At 36.4% G+C, this 18016-nt stretch overlaps 4 protein-coding genes across 11 annotated transcripts; 2 read left to right on the plus strand and 2 right to left on the minus strand.

The window, feature by feature from the left end:
* The first annotated feature begins 33 nt into the window (after positions 1 to 33).
* Mgat4a (alpha-1,3-mannosyl-glycoprotein 4-beta-N-acetylglucosaminyltransferase a) lies at positions 34 to 6686 on the plus strand. Of its 5 annotated transcripts, none has more exons than XM_012366778.2 (10): positions 34 to 192; positions 2250 to 2882; positions 2974 to 3020; positions 3096 to 3406; positions 3505 to 3635; positions 3714 to 3821; positions 3907 to 4100; positions 4171 to 4307; positions 4394 to 4509; positions 4611 to 6686. In XM_012366778.2, exons 2-10 carry the CDS (start codon positions 2352 to 2354, stop codon positions 4638 to 4640), a joined length of 1605 nt encoding a protein of 534 aa, XP_012222201.1. In that variant the 5' UTR covers positions 34 to 192; positions 2250 to 2351; the 3' UTR covers positions 4641 to 6686. The 5 variants fall into 5 exon arrangements, with proteins under 5 accessions (XP_012222201.1, XP_012222199.1, XP_012222200.1 ...); XM_012366776.2 differs by lacking the exon at positions 34 to 192 and adding an exon at positions 1080 to 1395; XM_012366777.2 differs by lacking the exon at positions 34 to 192 and adding an exon at positions 1080 to 1385.
* On the minus strand, positions 6262 to 9384 carry Cyp303a1 (Probable cytochrome P450 303a1). The gene is made up of 9 exons (XM_012366781.2): positions 9189 to 9384; positions 8868 to 9119; positions 8306 to 8777; positions 8036 to 8216; positions 7813 to 7921; positions 7565 to 7742; positions 7358 to 7475; positions 7050 to 7188; positions 6262 to 6953 (listed from the first exon to the last, which is right to left on the minus strand). The coding sequence occupies exons 1-9, from the start codon at positions 9274 to 9276 to the stop codon at positions 6769 to 6771; spliced, it is 1722 nt and encodes a 573-aa protein (XP_012222204.1). The 5' UTR covers positions 9277 to 9384; the 3' UTR covers positions 6262 to 6768.
* Positions 9385 to 10775: 1391 nt separating this feature from the next.
* On the minus strand, positions 10776 to 13042 carry LOC105672037 (ribosome assembly protein METTL17, mitochondrial). The gene is made up of 9 exons (XM_012366711.2): positions 12921 to 13042; positions 12701 to 12851; positions 12224 to 12617; positions 11995 to 12148; positions 11769 to 11909; positions 11601 to 11687; positions 11381 to 11519; positions 11015 to 11153; positions 10776 to 10949 (listed from the first exon to the last, which is right to left on the minus strand). Exons 1-9 carry the CDS (start codon positions 12969 to 12971, stop codon positions 10817 to 10819), a joined length of 1389 nt encoding a protein of 462 aa, XP_012222134.1. The 5' UTR covers positions 12972 to 13042; the 3' UTR covers positions 10776 to 10816.
* A 350-nt stretch (positions 13043 to 13392) lies between these two features.
* LOC105672035 (solute carrier family 53 member 1-like) lies at positions 13393 to 17989 on the plus strand. 4 transcript variants are annotated; one of them, XM_012366703.2, is made up of 12 exons: positions 13393 to 13529; positions 13749 to 13902; positions 14011 to 14267; positions 14337 to 14598; positions 14674 to 14849; positions 15160 to 15261; positions 15382 to 15619; positions 15869 to 16063; positions 16137 to 16306; positions 16390 to 16523; positions 16869 to 17017; positions 17375 to 17637. In XM_012366703.2, exons 1-12 carry the CDS (start codon positions 13461 to 13463, stop codon positions 17416 to 17418), a joined length of 1950 nt encoding a protein of 649 aa, XP_012222126.1. In that variant the 5' UTR covers positions 13393 to 13460; the 3' UTR covers positions 17419 to 17637. The 4 variants fall into 4 exon arrangements, with proteins under 4 accessions (XP_012222126.1, XP_012222124.1, XP_012222123.1 ...); XM_012366701.2 differs by having other exon boundaries at positions 16869 to 17097; positions 17375 to 17485; XM_012366700.2 differs by lacking the exon at positions 16869 to 17017 and having other exon boundaries at positions 17375 to 17989.
* The last annotated feature ends 27 nt before the right edge of the window (positions 17990 to 18016 follow it).

Consider the following 18016-nt stretch of genomic DNA (forward strand, 5'->3'; position numbering starts at 1 on the left):
TGTCAGTTCTCAAATCGATTCGATTGTCGTTCACTCATCGACAGCATAAGAAGAGAAGCATCAAAAGTTTGTGAAGTAGTGATAGAATCCGTCAAAGTACTGATATAAATTCAAAGACAGATTGTTGTTAAAGTAGTTTTTTTGTAAATCCACCAGAGAGAAGAAGAAGAAGAAGCGTTGACGATTTTCACGGTAATCTTCATTCGATTTTAAGTACAATCTGTTTGGCATGGTCTATTTTTCGTAACAAATTTCAAAACAGAATTCTGTTTCTATGTAATTTTATATGCTTTGTAATACAGAACATCCATATAAAACATTTAAAAAAATTAAAACTTGCGTATATGTACGTAACACTAATATATATTTCATAGTTCGTGTATCCTTTGATGTACAAAATGTTTCTTGTATTACACATAAAATTATAAATAGAATACTATCGCGTATTGTGTCGTGCATTATAGATGGTTTAAAGCGAACATCATAATTTAGCGCATATATATTGATTCATTCGCGACAATATAAATATTTAGCAGAAATATATCATTTTGACAGGTAATATATATGAAGTCATTAATTTTACATTATCGTGCACGTTTTTGCTGATCTATGCGACAGACATTGTTTAATGATACATGAGTATCTCTAGTAAAAACATCACACATTAATCGATTAATTTCTTTTTCCAACAGAGAATATTAATTTTCTACAATGTACATCTAATAAAAATCAATTTATAATTAAAAAAATATAATATATAAAAATTATCTGCTAAATTCGAATTTCTTCTCAAAGCTTATTATTTTTTATGCTTAAATATTTTTTTTCAGTTATCAGTCTTTCTAAGATTATCAAATCGTTTAATCTTATCTTTTCATTAGATGACAAATTCACGATAAACTAGGTATATAAATATGATAATACTATTTTATCTTTTATATGTTTATTTGTTCTTCCCCCGCGTATACAATATATTATATGTGATACACACAATATGTATATGTGTGGACCACATGTAATACATATTGTTTTATTCGTGTATCTTTTATCCTTTACTTTTTGAGCACCCAATGCATTCGCTTATATGGCGGGTTCAAATAGGCTAATGTCCGGGTGGGTAGGGTTGAGGCAGGTTATGTCGGAAACAGGTGTGCAACTGGTTCTGATCTTCTGCAAATAATCTGCAAAACAGATGTGATCTACGTCACATCCTTGTCGTGACACATATTCTGGAGATCCTCGTTATCAAGACGATGAAGACAAAATTTTAGCGCGACGACGAAGCAATGTCGTTGCGACATGCATACGTGAGCTGTGACGTCGAGGAAGGTTAAGTGATGAGATCAAAAAGACGAACAGCCAGCTCGTCAATCGACTTGTGTCGAGTTAGCGAAAGTTATTAGTATTTCTTCTTTTTCGCAATAACTCTACTTTCCTTTAATTTTTAAATTACTCTAAATTGTTTTAAGATATGCATTAGAAATGATTCTTTTGCTAGTACTAAATTTTTTGTTTTTGAATTTTTTATGATTAACAAAGTTTTTTAGTAATACAAGTATTAGAAATTATGTATACTAAAAAATAATTTTTTATTGTTATGCAAACATTGAGATGAGTTACTACACTCATTCTTTTGTATTTTTATTAATAAAATGATTCAGAAACCAATATTACAAAACTTGAGAAAAATGTCGAAAATTTAACAGATTGACTGTCGTGATGGTTATCATTAATAACCGGCACTATCAATTTTTAAAAAATATTTAACAAAAAATATGTAATAAATAAATGTCATCAAAATTTTGAATAAAATTAATAACTAGATAATATCTAAATAATAATGTAAAGTAAAAAGTGTGCTATTCAGTAATTAATATTTTGTATTAATACATATTATATTACAATTATGAAAAAGTGGTTACGAAAATGGCTATCAGTGAGATAAACACTATTGATAAAAAATGTGATTTCTTATATGCGATTTATATACTTATCATTATATACTTATGATAAGAATTTAATTTGGCATACATGGTAAAGCATACCAAATTGCTGTTAAATGATATGAGTGAAAGATTTGCTGAGTAAATTTGTTTTAAAGCTCAAAATACATAGAAACATTGGAATATTAAGTTTTTATTGGTAAAGATGTTTTTGTTTGCATATTTATATATTTTTAAATGCCAAGTGATGTGTTTGGTTTATGCACAAACGACAATTAGTGATTAATTTTTATTTTTTTCTTATAGATAAATGACAGCAACTTCCAGAAGATACTTTCGAGGCTGGTCTTCCTGTTCCCTCAAAATATGGATGCAATCATGTAAAACTTAGAGGCTTATAGGAGAAAGATGACGCATTTTACAGCTTTGACTCCAGTACGGAAACGATGTTTGATCTTGCTGCTGGTAGTTCTGCTGCCGTGCGCTATTCTGAACCTGCTAACGCCGTCGGACATGCGCGAGGAAACTGTGCTGCAGAACAGCATTGCGGAGCTGCAGGCCAAGCTAGAGCATTTGCGTGCCAAGTACATCGGCAGCCAGGAGGAGATAAACCTACTCTCGCATCAGTTACTTCAGCTGATCGAGAGCAATCACATTCTGCCTGATCTGCAGCTACTCATCAACAATGGCACTTCCAACATCACCAGCATCAAGCTGCCCTCGATCTACAACTTCCTGCCGCACTTTCTTAACGATCCAAACAGCCTACGTCCGGCGTTTGTGCAGAGCAGAGGTAGATCAGGGGTTAGCATGGTGCTGGGGGTGCCAACAGTGAAGCGTGAGGTCCAGTCCTACCTTATGGCGACCCTAAAGAACCTGTTGGATCGTATGAACGCCACAGAGACCGCGGACACGCTGATCATCGTTTTAGTAGCTGAAGTGAGTGAAATCATTGATTATAAAAGGATGTCAAAGCTGTTCGCGTTTTCTATTCATGAATTAACAAACATATACATGTATCTTTTTTCAGACAGATCTAGATTATGTGACGTACGTTGCAAAGCAAATTGAAGTGCAGTAAGTTTATGATTGAATTTACATTTTTATTCTATTAATTTTTTATCTATCACATATTAATATATTTTGTTTTAGATTTCCCATCGAATGCGAAGCTGGCGTGATCGACGTAATATCGCCATCGGCGTCTTACTATCCGGACTTATCGAGATTGCGCGACACTCTCGGCGACGATCATCAACGTGTTGTTTGGCGATCCAAGCAAAATCTGGACTTTGCCTTCCTAATGTCGTACGCGAAGACGAAAGGCACATTTTACGTACAATTAGAGGACGATATCCTAGCTAAAAAGAACTTTATAACTACCATGAAGTCTTTCGCATTGCAGAAGATTGGCACAAAAGAAAATTGGTTTGTTCTCGATTTCTGTCAGCTCGGCTTTATCGGTACGACATTATTATATATTATACATATTAAAATACATATTAAATGATTGAAGACATGAAAATACATATTAAACAATTTATGAATAACTTTAATATAGGAAAACTGTTCAAATGTGTGGAGTTGCCTTGGCTGATTCAATTCTTTTTAATGTTTCACAATGATAAGCCTGTCGATTGGCTTTTGGACCACTTAATATCAACAAAAGTTTGCAGTCTTGACAAAGATAACGTAAGTATAAACGAACAGAATTGAGCTATTTAATAAGTAAAACAAATTTTTCAAAGAAATCCATTTTTCTTTCGGCAGAAACATTGCAAAATGGCTAAAGCAGAATTATGGGTGCATTACAAACCCTCCCTTTTTCAACACATAGGAACGCATTCCTCTTTAAAGGGAAAAGTGCAGAAACTTAAGGTAATGTTGCTTATTCAAAAAGGCTAAAAAGAAATACAATTGTGACAGCACCGATTGTATAATATTACGAATTATGTTTATTTAGGACAAACAGTTCGGCAAGATCACGCTGTTTTATGCCCACGAGAATCCCGAAGCGATCGTGGAGACTCAAATCAAGCCTTATAAACAGTACACACTGCAGAAAGCATACAAGGGCGAGTCGTTCTTTTGGGGCCTGCTACCGCAGCCGGGCGACCATTTAAGATTTAAATTTTCACATCCTATTTTTATAAAGAAGTAAGTAGCCATATAGCAGAATCGTCAATCCAGGCGGGAAGATTATCTTTCATGATTATCTTGCACGCAGGTACTTATTCAGGAGCGGAAATCCTGAACACCCGTCTGATAGGTTTTACAACACAACGGTAGAAGTATTAACCGAAATGTCACAATTATTAGACAGGAACAGCAACGACGTGACGGAGGATGGCTATGTTGTTATAGGTAAGAAATTTCTGCGTTCATATTCTGCGTGTTTATCGAATTTAACAATTGCGAGTGTTTGTTGAAAAATATCATATGTGAATTAGGTAAGTTCGATGTACTTGGCATTGCCGAAGGGACCGTGGATCGAAGACTGGGTAAAATATCGGTCCTTCGTTTAACTATACACAGTGAGAGTGAAAATTGGGCTATTCTGTCTGAGGTAAGAATTCCCGATAAATAATAATAAGTTAAAATTGTAACACTAATGTGCTTTTCATCATTTTAATGTATTTAATATAATGTGTTTTGTTTCCTAAACAGATCCACATAGTAGAGGATCATCCTAGCTGACTAAAGGACGAAGAAGCTCGAGCGTTCTTTCGGTACCATCTGCACGGTTAGTATAAGTGGCTGGTTTTATAAATGTTTACTATTTTTATATATTTCATTTCGCTCTCACACTCGTTATTATACATTGAGTAGATCGATGCTGCAGTTATTAATTTATACCGTCCATTTTAAGGAGTTGAGTATGCTTTAACCGTTTGTGAGTGCGCGATCGCGCTTCTCCTGTTTCACAAGTGCCAGCGAAACCCACCGATTCTCAGGAAGTTAAGTTAACCTTTCAGTTGTATGAGAAATGAAGAATGTGCATTAAACTGTACAGCCGTCTCACAAGAATTATATTGTGAAATATTAAGTTGATCAGTGAGACGAAGGAAGGAAGCATTTTACTTGGCACTTTTCGCACGCATTTTTGCATCCGCCTTTAACACTCAAACGGTTAAAGTATTAACGACTGAAGCGAAAGCGGTTTTTCCAGATCGATCGAACGTTTTGTATCTTTTTTAATGACTGTGTTTGCGAAAATGTAAAAGTCAAGTGACAATATAATGACTTTTCGCTAGTAGTTTTGCGAACATTGTTTAACGCGAATGTACATAATGGTACATAATAGTATAATTGCTTAACATATTTTTTGCTTTCTGCAAAACTGTATCTTAGTTGAGAGCATTTGTTTAACTAGAACTGTACCTGCATTGTTCGTGTGTTTTGATTCGCTCTCTTGCTAATTTTTCACGTATAAACTCTTCGCACACACAGTTCGTGACTCGCCTTCACGTTTAGACAAATACGATCATTTAATTCTCCTTGTTATTGATAAAGACATTGATTATATCAATCTTTATAAATCTTTTATAGTATGAAGTCTATAATGCTAAAGTCTTTATATTGTAAGAAATAATGTTTGGACCCGGAGGGTCATATATGACACAAAATTTGACGCTAGGTGAAGATACGTGTGTGAATGCAAATATATTAAAAGAGAAGCTATATGAGAATTTTATCTATCAGCAGGAGAAAGCGAATTTTGCGAGACGAGATATATATTTACGTGATATATGTATAATCCACATATTTATGTACAATCTGTATACAGTGTAATTTATTATTGTCAAATGTATGATGCGTGAATGTGAACTCGTATGTTTGTTAAACGACTGACAAACAAACGCGGTGATACGAAAATTATATTCTTCTAATGTATGTACAAGTATTTATTTCATGTAGCTTTATATATGTTTGTATATGTGTATACAGGGTACACACACGCACGCACGCGCGACTCATCGTTCTGTATATAAAATTGTTAAGGTGAGATAATCAAAGAGTAAAGTCCAACGCACAGTAGAGAAAACATTAGGATTAGAAATAAATATCAAATATTAGAAAGAGCAATTTGGAATAATTTATTTCAAACAAGAGAACGAAATGTATTAATTATTTCCAATTCTTAATCTTTGATTCACATGATACGTTAATACATTCCATTTTCTTGTTTTGAAATGAAATATTTCCAATTTCCTGTTTTTAATATTTAATATTTATTTCTATTCCTAATATCTTCATTGCGTTGGAGAACTGTTGCGAGATATTTTTATATTTTTTATTCGGATATATTTTGACATAATTCTGTTAAATCAAGCCATGTATATTCATCTTGAATAACATTACAATGTTTATTACGCTGCATAATAATGTGAAAACTTACCACTCCAACAACTTTTGTGAATCATTATTATATTCACAATAGAATTCAGTTGGAGTTGTTAAACGTAAGTTGTATTTATTACATCTGTCTCCTTCGTGAAATACAAGGGAATGGCTATCGTAGTTAGAACACACCTTGTATACATATACATACATACACACATACATACACACACCTATGTACTTCTATTATGTACATAGCAACAATAAAACTATATTTTTCTGACAAAATGTTACATATATAAGAAAAATTGATGCGTTATGTTAACTCTTTTACTATCTCTTCTCTTACAATCTGTACAAAATTTTTGACTGGAAATATAAACAGAGTTGTTTTATTGTTCAGATTTTGATTAGAATGGCATTGAAACTGGAACTAGATAGAGATTATGCGCCCCGGAAATAATGTTACGACCGTATGTCCCAGTTATTTTCTCAGGGTAACTAACGCTCTATACGGTTTGGGACCGCCCGTGACACTATCGACGAACTCCTGCGTGGATGGTTGCGGCTCGCCGGGAACCACGGAAAAAGTGAACGCTTGCAGCAGGGCAGCTGTTATGACAAAGATGTTGCTTTTAGCTAACACCTCTCCCAGACAGCGGTGTTTGCCTGTAAGATGTAAATCATTTTGCTCACTGTTGCGTTCATAATATTTATTTATTTATGTATTATAGCAGTTTTATAGAAAAAAGAAGAAGACATTACCGATACTGAAAGGGAAGTATTTTTCTGGTGTAACAATGTTGTCATTGCTGTCGAGGAATCTCTCCGGCCGAAAATTTTCTGGATCACCCCAGGACTCGTCCATGAGCACCCCGTCGAAATTCACAATAAGCATTGTGTCCTGAAAAAGGCAATAGTTTTTATTTTCTTGATTTATTACTTGTTTATCATTCATTAATTATTTATTACTTTTTTATCATTCATTAATTATTTATTACTTTTTTATCATTCATTAATTATTTATTATTTGTCATCATTTTTAAACTTATTTTTTGTTAATTAAATTTTACCTTTGGTATTTTATGGCCGTTAATATAAGTGTCTCTCAGGGCTCTATGTGGAACATTCAAGGTGCGGCTCATGAATATCCTAATAGTCTCCAAGACGACAGCTTGGACATATGGCATTCTGGAAAAGAAGAATAAAATTGTGGAATTATCTGTTCTGCTCTCAATCTGTAATTATTTGGGCGTGTGAAAACGATTAACGACATTTACTTGGATCTATCGGCCAACGTGGGAAATCTGTCGCCGAGGACTCTGTCTAGTTCTTCCTGCGCTTTCCTCTGAACATGCGGGAACAATAACAGGTACAAAAATCCAAAGCCGAGTGCTTTTGATGTCGTTTCGGAACCAGCTATGAAAAGATCGACGCAGATCCCCAATAGCTGAGATTCTGAAATTTTGTTGAATCTTGTTAGCAATAATGTTATTTGCGCGCGCGCGCAAATTGTATATTTCTGTACCTGAGAATGTCTTGCTGTAATCTTTCGAATCTAGCACAGTCAGGTAGACATCCATCAAATCTCGCGGCGCGCTTGGTATGAATGTGTTCTTATGATTGTACAATTCCTCCTGAAAAGAAATCATTGATCTTCAATAATTATCCTCGCTCGTCGAGACACTTGTCTATAAAATGATCCAGTGATATATTAGTGCGATGATACGCTTATGTGTACATCCGCTCACTTTCAAGAATGTCCACAACTCTTGGTGTGTTTCTACAAACAGTTTGTAGCCCGACATTTCCGGCGCGATGAAGCGCAACAGTGGAAAGTGACTGAAAGGCGCGCCGATCATGTCGATCTCCTCCAGGAGCTTCGTTAGGATTCGCTGTAGGTACTTGAGCTGCTTGTCGTCGGTGTCAAATCTATTCAGGAATTGTTCACATTATTGAAGAATTAATTCTTAACATGTATTTTCCAGATTTATAAATATCCCGAAACAATTTGGACGGACCTTTTGCCAGCCATCATCTGCCAGAGTGTGTTCAGAACGGTCACACCGAACGTGTCGTTCATAGACACGATCACGCCCGTCGATTGGGAGAGTTTCTTGATGTCCGTGTAGTCTTCAACCTTCATGTACAAATCCGCCGCCGTCTGAGTCTTGCGAGTGGCAGTTTTCTCCTCGATCACGCCGAATTTGTCGCACAGCTGCGACTTGTCCTTCAGTTTATCCTTCGGGTCCTTCTGCAGCTTATATATTTGACCGTTGTTTTTCACCATTGTCGTATTCGCCGTCATAAGTTTTCGGGCATTAACGATCCCGTAGCCGTCCTGCAGCAGTTTTTTGAAATGTTCCACCAACATCAGAGCCTCGTTTTCGATGATCGTGGCCATGCTGTTGCGACCGAAGCCGAACTCCTTCAAGTGCCGCAGGACGAATCGCCGTTGCTCCACCCACAGCTGCCCGTCTACAACGATGAGACCTGATCGCAAGCCATTATTCGATTATATTTCTCGAAACTCGCGGAGTGATTCGTTTTACTTTCTTTTTTTTTTCAAGCGGGTGATTTTACCTCGTCTGGCGCCCCAAGTTCTCGCCTCGTACAGAGGTCCGGTCGGCCGACCGTCGCAATCCTCGTTATTCAACATCGCCCGTATGTTCTCCAGATCGTTCAGGACAACAATGCGATCCGTGCCGATCTTTAGACCCACCACGGGCCCGTACTTCTTGCCTAGCGCCGAGCACGTTTTGCAGAGATATTTGGTCTCCTGGCGGAGACGCGCTACTTCTAATGCACAGCCTAGAATAGGCCACCATTTTGGACCTGGGAGGATAATAAAAAGTATCAGTTATAATTTAGAAGAAATTGCTTAAGAAGAATAGGATTGCCCACCTGGCGGGTATCCTTTTGGTTTGCGACAGCTTGTATATAATAATAATAGCAGTGTTAGCACCAGCAACACCATCGTCGTGGCGAGCATCTTGGAAATTTAATCTACAACAGATAAATGAAATATTCAGGTATTAAAAAAGAGATAAAATTAATATGCCAAATGTATATTGAAAAAAATTAAATGGCTAATAATTTATCATGAAACTAGTTTATGAATTTGTAAAATTGTGAAATTTTTTAGTTTGGATATGCGCATATTTATATAAATATACGCATAACATGCTAATATGCTTACGGCTAACGTGACAAACGAGTTTCGAGAAGAAAGTGAAACACTTGTAGTACTCTCATGAGAGAAAGTTGTACACGGAAAAATCGACGCGCAAATACACCGGTCACTTATATTATCCCATAACGCGTTGCGTAATCGATGCACTCTTAACTTTTTATTATATTTACAAGGTACTTGTTGTGGTCGCTTTCGAATTCCTGTCTGAAATCTACTCTGAAATTCGACTCGATATCAATCTATTTCTCGTAGTAGCATTATCGCGACACACACGATGCAGATAATATAATTATAGCGAATACTTTTTTACATATTTTTTAATTTTGATTTTTAAATTATGTTAAGATATCCAGATTGGAAATTAAATTAAATTGGATATAAAAAAAATATTAAATTAGATATAAAATTTAGAAAAAAAATATATAAAATACTTTTAAATCAAATTAAACCAATAATTTTAAACTTGATGACTGTAACTCGTTCTACTCTAATACTTATTTTTATAATCTTCAGATTCCAGTAAATTTTGTGGATTAGATTGTAGCAAGTATTTTCAAGATGAAGTATCAAGCAAAATAGAGAAAACTATGTTACGTGCTCATTGTTAAACATGCTGCAAGAAAGCTACACAATACCAGGTAAAATCCACAATATAATACATTCTCTTCTCGGATCTTTAAATTTATCTTACCTTGCACCTGGAGAAATTTTCTCGTCTGTTGTATAAGCGAAACTGGCCTGTGGACCAGCGTTCAGTCCGCTTTTAAATGCCCCTCTTCATCCCATGCGCTTTTTACAATCTCGATATGAGTGGTTCAGTATCAGAGTGGCCTAAGCGACAATTTCTTCGAAATAAGATATTAATGTCCAAAGTTGGACCAAAAAAAAAAGCGAAAATCAGAAAGGTATAAAAGTTATCAAAAATTAAAAACGAGAAAATTAAAAAACAACGAGATAAAAAGTACCAATCAATTACATATTATGAGTATCAATGCAATGCACTGATATACGTGATGTACCCTTAATTTAACGTTAAATTAAAATGAGAAAAGTGGCAAATTGTAGAAAATTTTGAGATAGTAAAATCGAGATAAATAATAAAATTTAATAGCAAAGGTAAACTATTATCTATATTCTAAAATAATTATAAAAATGCAATACAAGGATTGAAAACGCTTGAAGAAAGTATTATGTTAGAATTTTTTTTACTTTTATTTTTCTTTTCATTATGAAAACGAGTCGCACTTTTTAAATATTTTTATTAAGTTTAAGAAATAGGCATATAGTAAAAGACAACAGCAAGTTACACACTTTATTACTTTAACGAAACTTTATTTCCTTATTCTACAGTAGTTGTTTCATTAGTTGTTTCTACATTAATTGTGTCATTTCCTAGGCTTTCCTGCTGCTGATCATAGCGCAAAGGTAATCTGTCACCCCATTCGCTGCATCTCGCGGTGCGATAGATATGCCTGGCGATAAAAGATTCTCATATAATCGCCGTGCGCTCAAACGTTCGACGAAATTTTATACCTACTTTCCATTCTTATATTTTGTGAAGATGTCCTCCTTCAGCTCGCCGCTGGCGACGCACATGCGACAAATCGTGTGTTGGGAACGATTCAATACTGATCGCACGATCCGCGGCCACTGTTCGTCGTCCTCAGGACGTTTGCCTGCAAAGAGAAATACCTTTCTAAAAAGGTTGCATTTATACTGGAATATTGCGTAACGGTGAAACTCTTTCCACAGTTAATACAGATAAGCAGTTTTTATCAAATTATTTGCACTTCACAATTTGAAGTAACAACTCTGTCCCTCAGTGTTACTTTTATGTATTTGTTTTATATATTTTTTCCTTATATATTTTTATATTTTACGTATATACTCTTTCTTCACGTACTTTTCTTCAAGACGACATATGAGTAGAGTTCGGACTTGTGATTAGAATTGTCCATAATTCGCAATGGATGATACAGAACACTGAAATTGCACGGAGTATCGTCTGTGGCGAATCTCGGACACTTCAAATCGTGCGGACACTAGATTACGACAATGACAAAAAAGATACAATTGGTGCATCGCGTTTGGAATCGTCTGTTCTTATTCTAATCGATACTTACAGGTGCAAAAACGTGAGCGAATTGCGTGTCCCGTCTATTTTTCGAATTCACATACTTGAGGATGAAATCTCGCGCTTCATTCACTAGCTTCCGGAAAAAAAATTGGGATAAAAGAATGAGATAATTCTATAAACGAGATATAAATGCGGAACTGTTGAACATGTTTACCTTAAAACCCGCATTTGTTCCTTGCTCTACAATGATCAGGTAGTTTTCAGTTTTTTTCCAAAGATCTAATATCGTTTCGAGACGCGTATTCACATTCGGCAATTCGAATAAAGAATGCGCGCTCACCACGATATCATGAGGCTAAAAGTAACAATAGAAACATTTCAAATCGGCACTTAGTCATCTAAAATTTCGATGTGTAATGTTTTACAAATATATTTCTTACATTTACAGACATGGGAAAATATTGACGATAGAAAATGTTTTTAATTTTAGGTGTAGCAGCTTTCGCTAATCTTTCTGACAGTTCAATCATTGATTCCGATACGTCGACACAAAGATATTCCTTCAGCGAATCCGGCCAGATTTCGGACGCTGCCCTGTGGAACATTTTTGTCTTCTCATTACGTCGATCAATTGTACATTATCTTTTTTAAATCAGCTTTTATACTAACCACATGACTGTACCAGTGCCAGAGCCAAAGTCGAACAATGTTTTGGGCCTGAAATCTTTGTCGCGTACTTTGATCTCATTTAGAATTTTATATAAAACTGTGTAATTCTGTACACTTCTGCCAACCAGGTATGTGAGACAAGTGAGCTTATCGAAAGTTATCGGTTGCCAGTTATAAACGTTTTGCTTCAAAATATTCCTAGCTATTCTGTTCTTACTGAAATCTATGTCTTTAATCGATATCTTCTCTCCATTGTTATTAGCATTTAAACGTTCTTCTACTTTTTGTAACTTTGCTGAAAGTTTAGATTGCTCTAATGGTAGAAGACGGCCATTCAAGTGGCAGATTAAGTTCTTTGCACTTTCTTTAATTTCTTTTGATTTTATCTGTTTTTCTACAAATATTATGAAATAAGAGCATGATTAAAAATGTTCCATAACTATTTAAAAAACTGATAATAACGATATAATTCTGTACCTTTCAAAATAATTTGTATTTCTTTTAATGCCCAATTTGGAAACTCTGGAGTTTTAGGTTTGATGATGCCCGGATGATGTCTATATTTTATTTCATCATTAGACGAATCAAATGCTGTATCATTAAGTACAGGCTTTGATTTGGCTGAAAACTGAATGCAGATTGTTGCCACATTAATTCCATTTAATAATCTAAATATAGAGTGCCCAATAATACTTACACATCGTGTAAACCTTGCACAATGCACTCTTGGTACAATTAGCTTCACCATGTTTGCGATAAAAGTATTATTACAATTCAACGATCACAGTTCGCATATTCCTCATCAAAATCTTCGAAAATCTGTGCAAGACACAAGAAAATATACTAGAAAATCTATACATCTACACGTAACATTTTATTACAGATCTACCACGTGGATCACAAATTGTTTACAATGTGCTGAATCTTCAAAAAATTGTTTATTCACAAGACTTTTCGATGGAGCTTATGCACAGCGTACACAACGACAATTTGCAATATATGTAACAAGGTTACAAAAAAGTTTTAATCATTACACCCGGTTCTCGAAGTGACCGAACACGGACTGTCAGGCAACATAACCTGCGAACATGCGTATGTGTGTACAAACATGCGTCGTCTGGCTTTAACTTGCCGCTCCAAAAATAACTGGCTATGAATCTGTTCGCGCGTATGTCAACTCGATTGCACGCCGAGCCGTCGCATAATCGTTGACACTTCCTCCTCTTCGACGACAAGCATGAAATTCGCGGAGCATTTAAGTGCACATATCACACCAGAATGGAGGAAGCAGTATATCAACTACGAGGTATTTAACATCAAATAATTCTGTATGTAGTGCTTCTTTTATATCTTGCACACTTACATTTGCATATTTCGTCCTTTCCTTTTGCATATTTTATGTATGCAATACCAGAAACATCAATTTGCAAGAACTGTTTATCTTATATTCACGTTTTGACATTTGACATCTATGACATTTGCAAGAAATTTGTTTGCATTAACATTTTGTAACATAATTACACAGGAAATGAAGGCTCTGCTGTACGCAGCAGTGGAGCAAGCTCCATCGGCAGATGCAAGTGAAGCGCATGTACTAGAAAGCTACTTCAGCAAGTTTGATGAAAAGTTTTTCCACTACTGTGATAAGGAACTGGCCAAAATAAATACCTTCTATTCTGGTAAGATCAATTGACATCTAATCTTTATTGGTATTGTATTATTCTCTGTTAAGAAATATTAACAGATTTTGAGATATAAAATGGGTAAAAAGAATGATTGACTTTCAGAAAAGCTAGCAGAAGCCACACGCAGATTTGCCACACTTAATAATGAACTCAGCGAGATTCTATCAGTTTCCGAAGATGTTCAGAGTCGTAAAGTACGCTATCGCAGTCACATCCTCCACAAGAAGCCGATATCAGCGCGCAAACTGCAAGAGCTGAAATTGGCCTTCTCCGAATTCTATCTCTTCCTCATTCTGCTCCAAAACTACCAGAACCTAAATTTCACCGGATTCCGGAAAATCTTGAAGAAGCATGACAAAGTACACAGGTTTTGCAAATTGATACAAATAATTTATACAAGTAAAACATAACAAAATAATATTTTGTAGCTTCTGAATGTGGACATTGGTGCCAAATGGCGTGCAGAACACGTCGACACGGCGATTTTTCACACGCGTAAAGATATTGACAGACTCATCGCGGAGACTGAGGCTCTAGTCACTCGAGATCTGGAGCATGGCGACCGTCAACGTGCCATGAAACGGCTCAGGGTGCCGCCGCTCGGAGAACATCTCTCTCCATGGATTACGTTTAAAGTCGGCCTCTTCTCCGGCGCTTTTGTCGTGCTTTTCGCAGCCGTAATGCTGTCTGGTAAGCAGAACACGACTTTTCCTCAATCTCTAAGGAGTTTTATTCATTTATGTTACATTTTGTTTTTAATTTTAGCTATGCGGTACAAGATAAAAGAAAATTGGACGGTACTCTGTCGAATTTATCGTGGACCACTTCTCATGATAGAATTCCTTTTTCTCATGGGAATTAACGTTTACGGCTGGAGATCTTCCGGCGTGAACCACGTGCTGATATTCGAGCTCGACCCACGCAATCATTTGTCGGAACAGGTTTCGTAACAGATGAAATCAATATTCTATATAAATTGCAAGCGCAAGGAGATAATATTAAATTCTAATTAATTCTGGAATACTGATAGAAGATTTAGATTTTTAGAAACGAGTTCTATTTTAAACGTCTGCTATTAATATATTTTTATAACTGTTATAAATAAAATTCGCTCTATATTCGTGATCAGCGCTTTACTCAGTTTTATTCGACGATGTATCTTAATTCCAACTGGTAATTATTTCTCATTAATATTCTAGAATTAAGAATAGATTATTAATACATGATAGTTTATGAGTTATATACTTTCAGCATATCATTGAGATGGCAACCATACTCGGTCTAGTCTGGTCCGTTTCTATTTTGGGCTTCCTGTATAGCGACACACTGGGTGTACCGCCGTTCGTTCAGCCAGTAAGATTACGCATATTCCGCCGCTGCGAGAAAACCACTTAAAAGCGCAACAAACAATCGATCTTTTTACGGCGCTTAAGGACTCCTTTATCTCAAGGAATTGATTTCAGCTTTTCGCAGGTGCTATTCTATGCGCTGCTCGCACTATTCCTGTTCAATCCCACCAAGACGCTGCGACACGAGGCCAGATTTTGGACTCTACGTGTTCTGGGTCGCGTTTTCTGCGCGCCCTTTTTCTACGTGGGCTTCGCGGATTTCTGGCTTGCCGATCAACTCAATTCCCTTCACACGGTCTTCTTGGATTTTCAATATTTCGTCTGCTTCTATATTCAGAATTCCTCTTGGACCGACATCACGGGTCAGTAATTTCTTATTACTTGTGTATAGATAGTACAAATCACTCGCTATGAATAGATATCTTGACATTTTGCTTCGCTTCCATTATGCTCGATTAGAATTGTATTTATATCTCTAATCGATATTTGATGTTTCAACTCGGATAATTATTTTCAATAAGCATACTAGATTGCATTTTTGATAAAAGAAAAATTTTGCTTTTAATTATTTTCTTCTGAAATTCTAAAACAGCTTTATATTTCTTTTATAGACACGGAAACCTGTATAGTGCGTGAACTGTCGATGAGACCGATCGTAGTGTGTTTGCCAGCTTGGTTTCGATTTGCGCAATGCCTGAGACGCTACCGGGACACCAAAGAAGCTTTTCCACATTTGTTGAACGCGGTCAAATACGCGACGAGTTTCTTCGTGGTGATTTTCTCCTACTTACATTTAAGAAACAAAAGTAAGTCCTTTATTCATTTAACTTAAAGCCTATTGTCTGAACAATATAGCAAACATTATTCGTTCTAAAACAGAATATTACGCATTGTCCACTGAGAATCCCTACTTCTACTTGTGGCTGACAGCCAGTGTGGTGAGTTCTTGCTTCACGTATACGTGGGATGTGAAGTTGGATTGGGGCCTCTTCGACAACAGCGCAGGAGAAAATAAGTTTCTTAGGGAAGAGATAGTTTATTCGTCCCCTGTGAGTTTCTTTTCCATAATATTCTGTTATATTAGTAACATGAATAAAATTAATTGTTATATAAATAAATATTTGGTTTACAGTATTATTATTACTTCGCCATGGTGGAGGATTTTATTTTACGATTTGGCTGGGCATTTTCTTTGTCCCTGACGGAGATGGGGTACGTTCACGCGGACCTTATGGTTTCCATAGTCGCCCCGCTGGAAGTCTTCAGGTAAGCAAACGCTTGAATCTCCGCTTCAATCGTGAATGCACGTGGAATGTGCAATTATGTTCAAACTAGTCAAAATAAGTGTGAAAGATATTCGTCGAAATGGCACAGTTAGCTCAATGAATGCAAGTCAATTTTTATCTTGTTATTTTATTGTTTTGTTACTCTTGATGATTAACGTTCGAATTCGTGGTTTGCACGCATTACTCTGAATTATCTCTAATGACCCTCGACCGCACTCTCTATAATAAATAATCAATCGTCGAGAGAGTCGAAGCAACGACTTGATCGACGATGAGCCGGCCGATCTAATCGCTTATCAATATCGCCTTACTAATAAGTCGCTAGAAGGTTCACGTGGAATTACTTTCGGCTGGAGAACGAGCATCTATACAATGTAGGCAAGTTCCGGGCAGTGCGAGATATCTCCATAGGGCCCGTCAGGCGCGACGAGGACGATGAGGACGATCTCAGGAATGTGATTCGTCTGATGGACGGTGAGGACAACGACGACGAAGACGATGAAGACAATGACGGCGGATTAGAGGGGTCCCATGACCGCAATGTTTGATACGTTGTAATTTGTCTTCTTTAATTTTTTACTTACTTGCATATTGTAACCGCAATATTCCTTTTTGTTATTTATATATATGTACATATGTATTTTTAAATTCGAGAGAACACCATTAAATTCCGTTTTGCACAATATTAATCATTGGATGTATCACGATGTATTTATTATAGTTTGCACGTTCGGTGTGTGAATTTTTCGGCATTAAATATCTCAGCGGATATACGATAGAATCGTTCGGGAAACTCCGGACTGTCATCTAATCAGTGTGTGCGCTTTGCAGGCGTTTCGTGTGGAACTTCTTCCGCTTGGAGAACGAGCATCTGAACAATTGCGGAAAGTTTCGGGCGGTACGGGATATCTCAGTCGCCCCGGTCGACTGCTCGGATCAGACGCAGATACTGCGAATGATGGACACTTCTGACGGCGTGATAAATCGCAGGAAGAAGCAGAAGGTCGACGAGAAGCGCAAGCCGATCCGGTTGCTCTTGAAGGGCGAATCTCTGATGGATGATTAAGGCGGCCTGATCATTGATTTAGCTGCACGTAGTTCAATTTGTAATATAGCTAAATCGATTTGTCATCCTGCAACTTAGATTTCGCTCTAATCGGACTGATAAAAACTATGAGATTATGTGAAATTTCTGGCATACATCGGACCCAAGATACGAATTATCATTTATCACTCAAGGACGAATTATCGTTTATGCGAGAGTTAAATTTAGCTGCGCTAGTCTGTCGGTGTGATTAAAAATTATGAGCAAGAAACAAATTTAGTGTGACTGCTCATCGGCAATGCACGAATCAAAAGAACGAGATTATATCAAATGTTGAAAAGTAATATATATTTGATCGCTATCTGTATCTGGATAATATAAATGGTTGTTACGAAGCAAAACATTGCGTTCTTATGACAAAGGAGTCT

Source organism: Linepithema humile, chromosome 1 (assembly GCF_040581485.1).
Source record: "Linepithema humile isolate Giens D197 chromosome 1, Lhum_UNIL_v1.0, whole genome shotgun sequence".
NCBI classification, from domain to species: Eukaryota; Metazoa; Arthropoda; class Insecta; order Hymenoptera; family Formicidae; genus Linepithema; species Linepithema humile.

Excerpts from the sequence above, each read along its gene's own strand:
- Mgat4a (XM_012366778.2), top strand. The coding sequence starts at position 2,352 with ATGACGCATTTTACAGCTTTGACTCCAGTACGGAAACGATGTTTGATC. Across the intron at positions 3,407-3,504 it reads CTGTCAGCTCGGCTTTATCG|GAAAACTGTTCAAATGTGTG; the intron begins GTACGACATTAT and ends ACTTTAATATAG. Across the intron at positions 3,636-3,713 it reads GCAGTCTTGACAAAGATAAC|AAACATTGCAAAATGGCTAA; the intron begins GTAAGTATAAAC and ends TTCTTTCGGCAG.
- Cyp303a1 (XM_012366781.2), bottom strand. The coding sequence starts at position 9,276 with ATGCTCGCCACGACGATGGTGTTGCTGGTGCTAACACTGCTATTATTA. Across the intron at positions 8,778-8,867 it reads AACTTGGGGCGCCAGACGAG|GTCTCATCGTTGTAGACGGG; the intron begins GTAAAATCACCC and ends GCTTGCGATCAG. Across the intron at positions 6,954-7,049 it reads ATACTTCCCTTTCAGTATCG|GCAAACACCGCTGTCTGGGA; the intron begins GTAATGTCTTCT and ends TACATCTTACAG.
- LOC105672035 (XM_012366700.2), top strand. The coding sequence starts at position 13,461 with ATGAAATTCGCGGAGCATTTAAGTGCACATATCACACCAGAATGGAGG. Across the intron at positions 13,530-13,748 it reads AGCAGTATATCAACTACGAG|GAAATGAAGGCTCTGCTGTA; the intron begins GTATTTAACATC and ends ATAATTACACAG. Across the intron at positions 14,599-14,673 it reads CGCAGCCGTAATGCTGTCTG|CTATGCGGTACAAGATAAAA; the intron begins GTAAGCAGAACA and ends TTTTAATTTTAG.
- LOC105672037 (XM_012366711.2), bottom strand. The coding sequence starts at position 12,971 with ATGGTGAAGCTAATTGTACCAAGAGTGCATTGTGCAAGGTTTACACGA. Across the intron at positions 11,520-11,600 it reads TCGCTCACGTTTTTGCACCT|TGTCCGCACGATTTGAAGTG; the intron begins GTAAGTATCGAT and ends GTCGTAATCTAG. Across the intron at positions 11,154-11,380 it reads ATATGTCGTCTTGAAGAAAA|GCAAACGTCCTGAGGACGAC; the intron begins GTACGTGAAGAA and ends TTCTCTTTGCAG.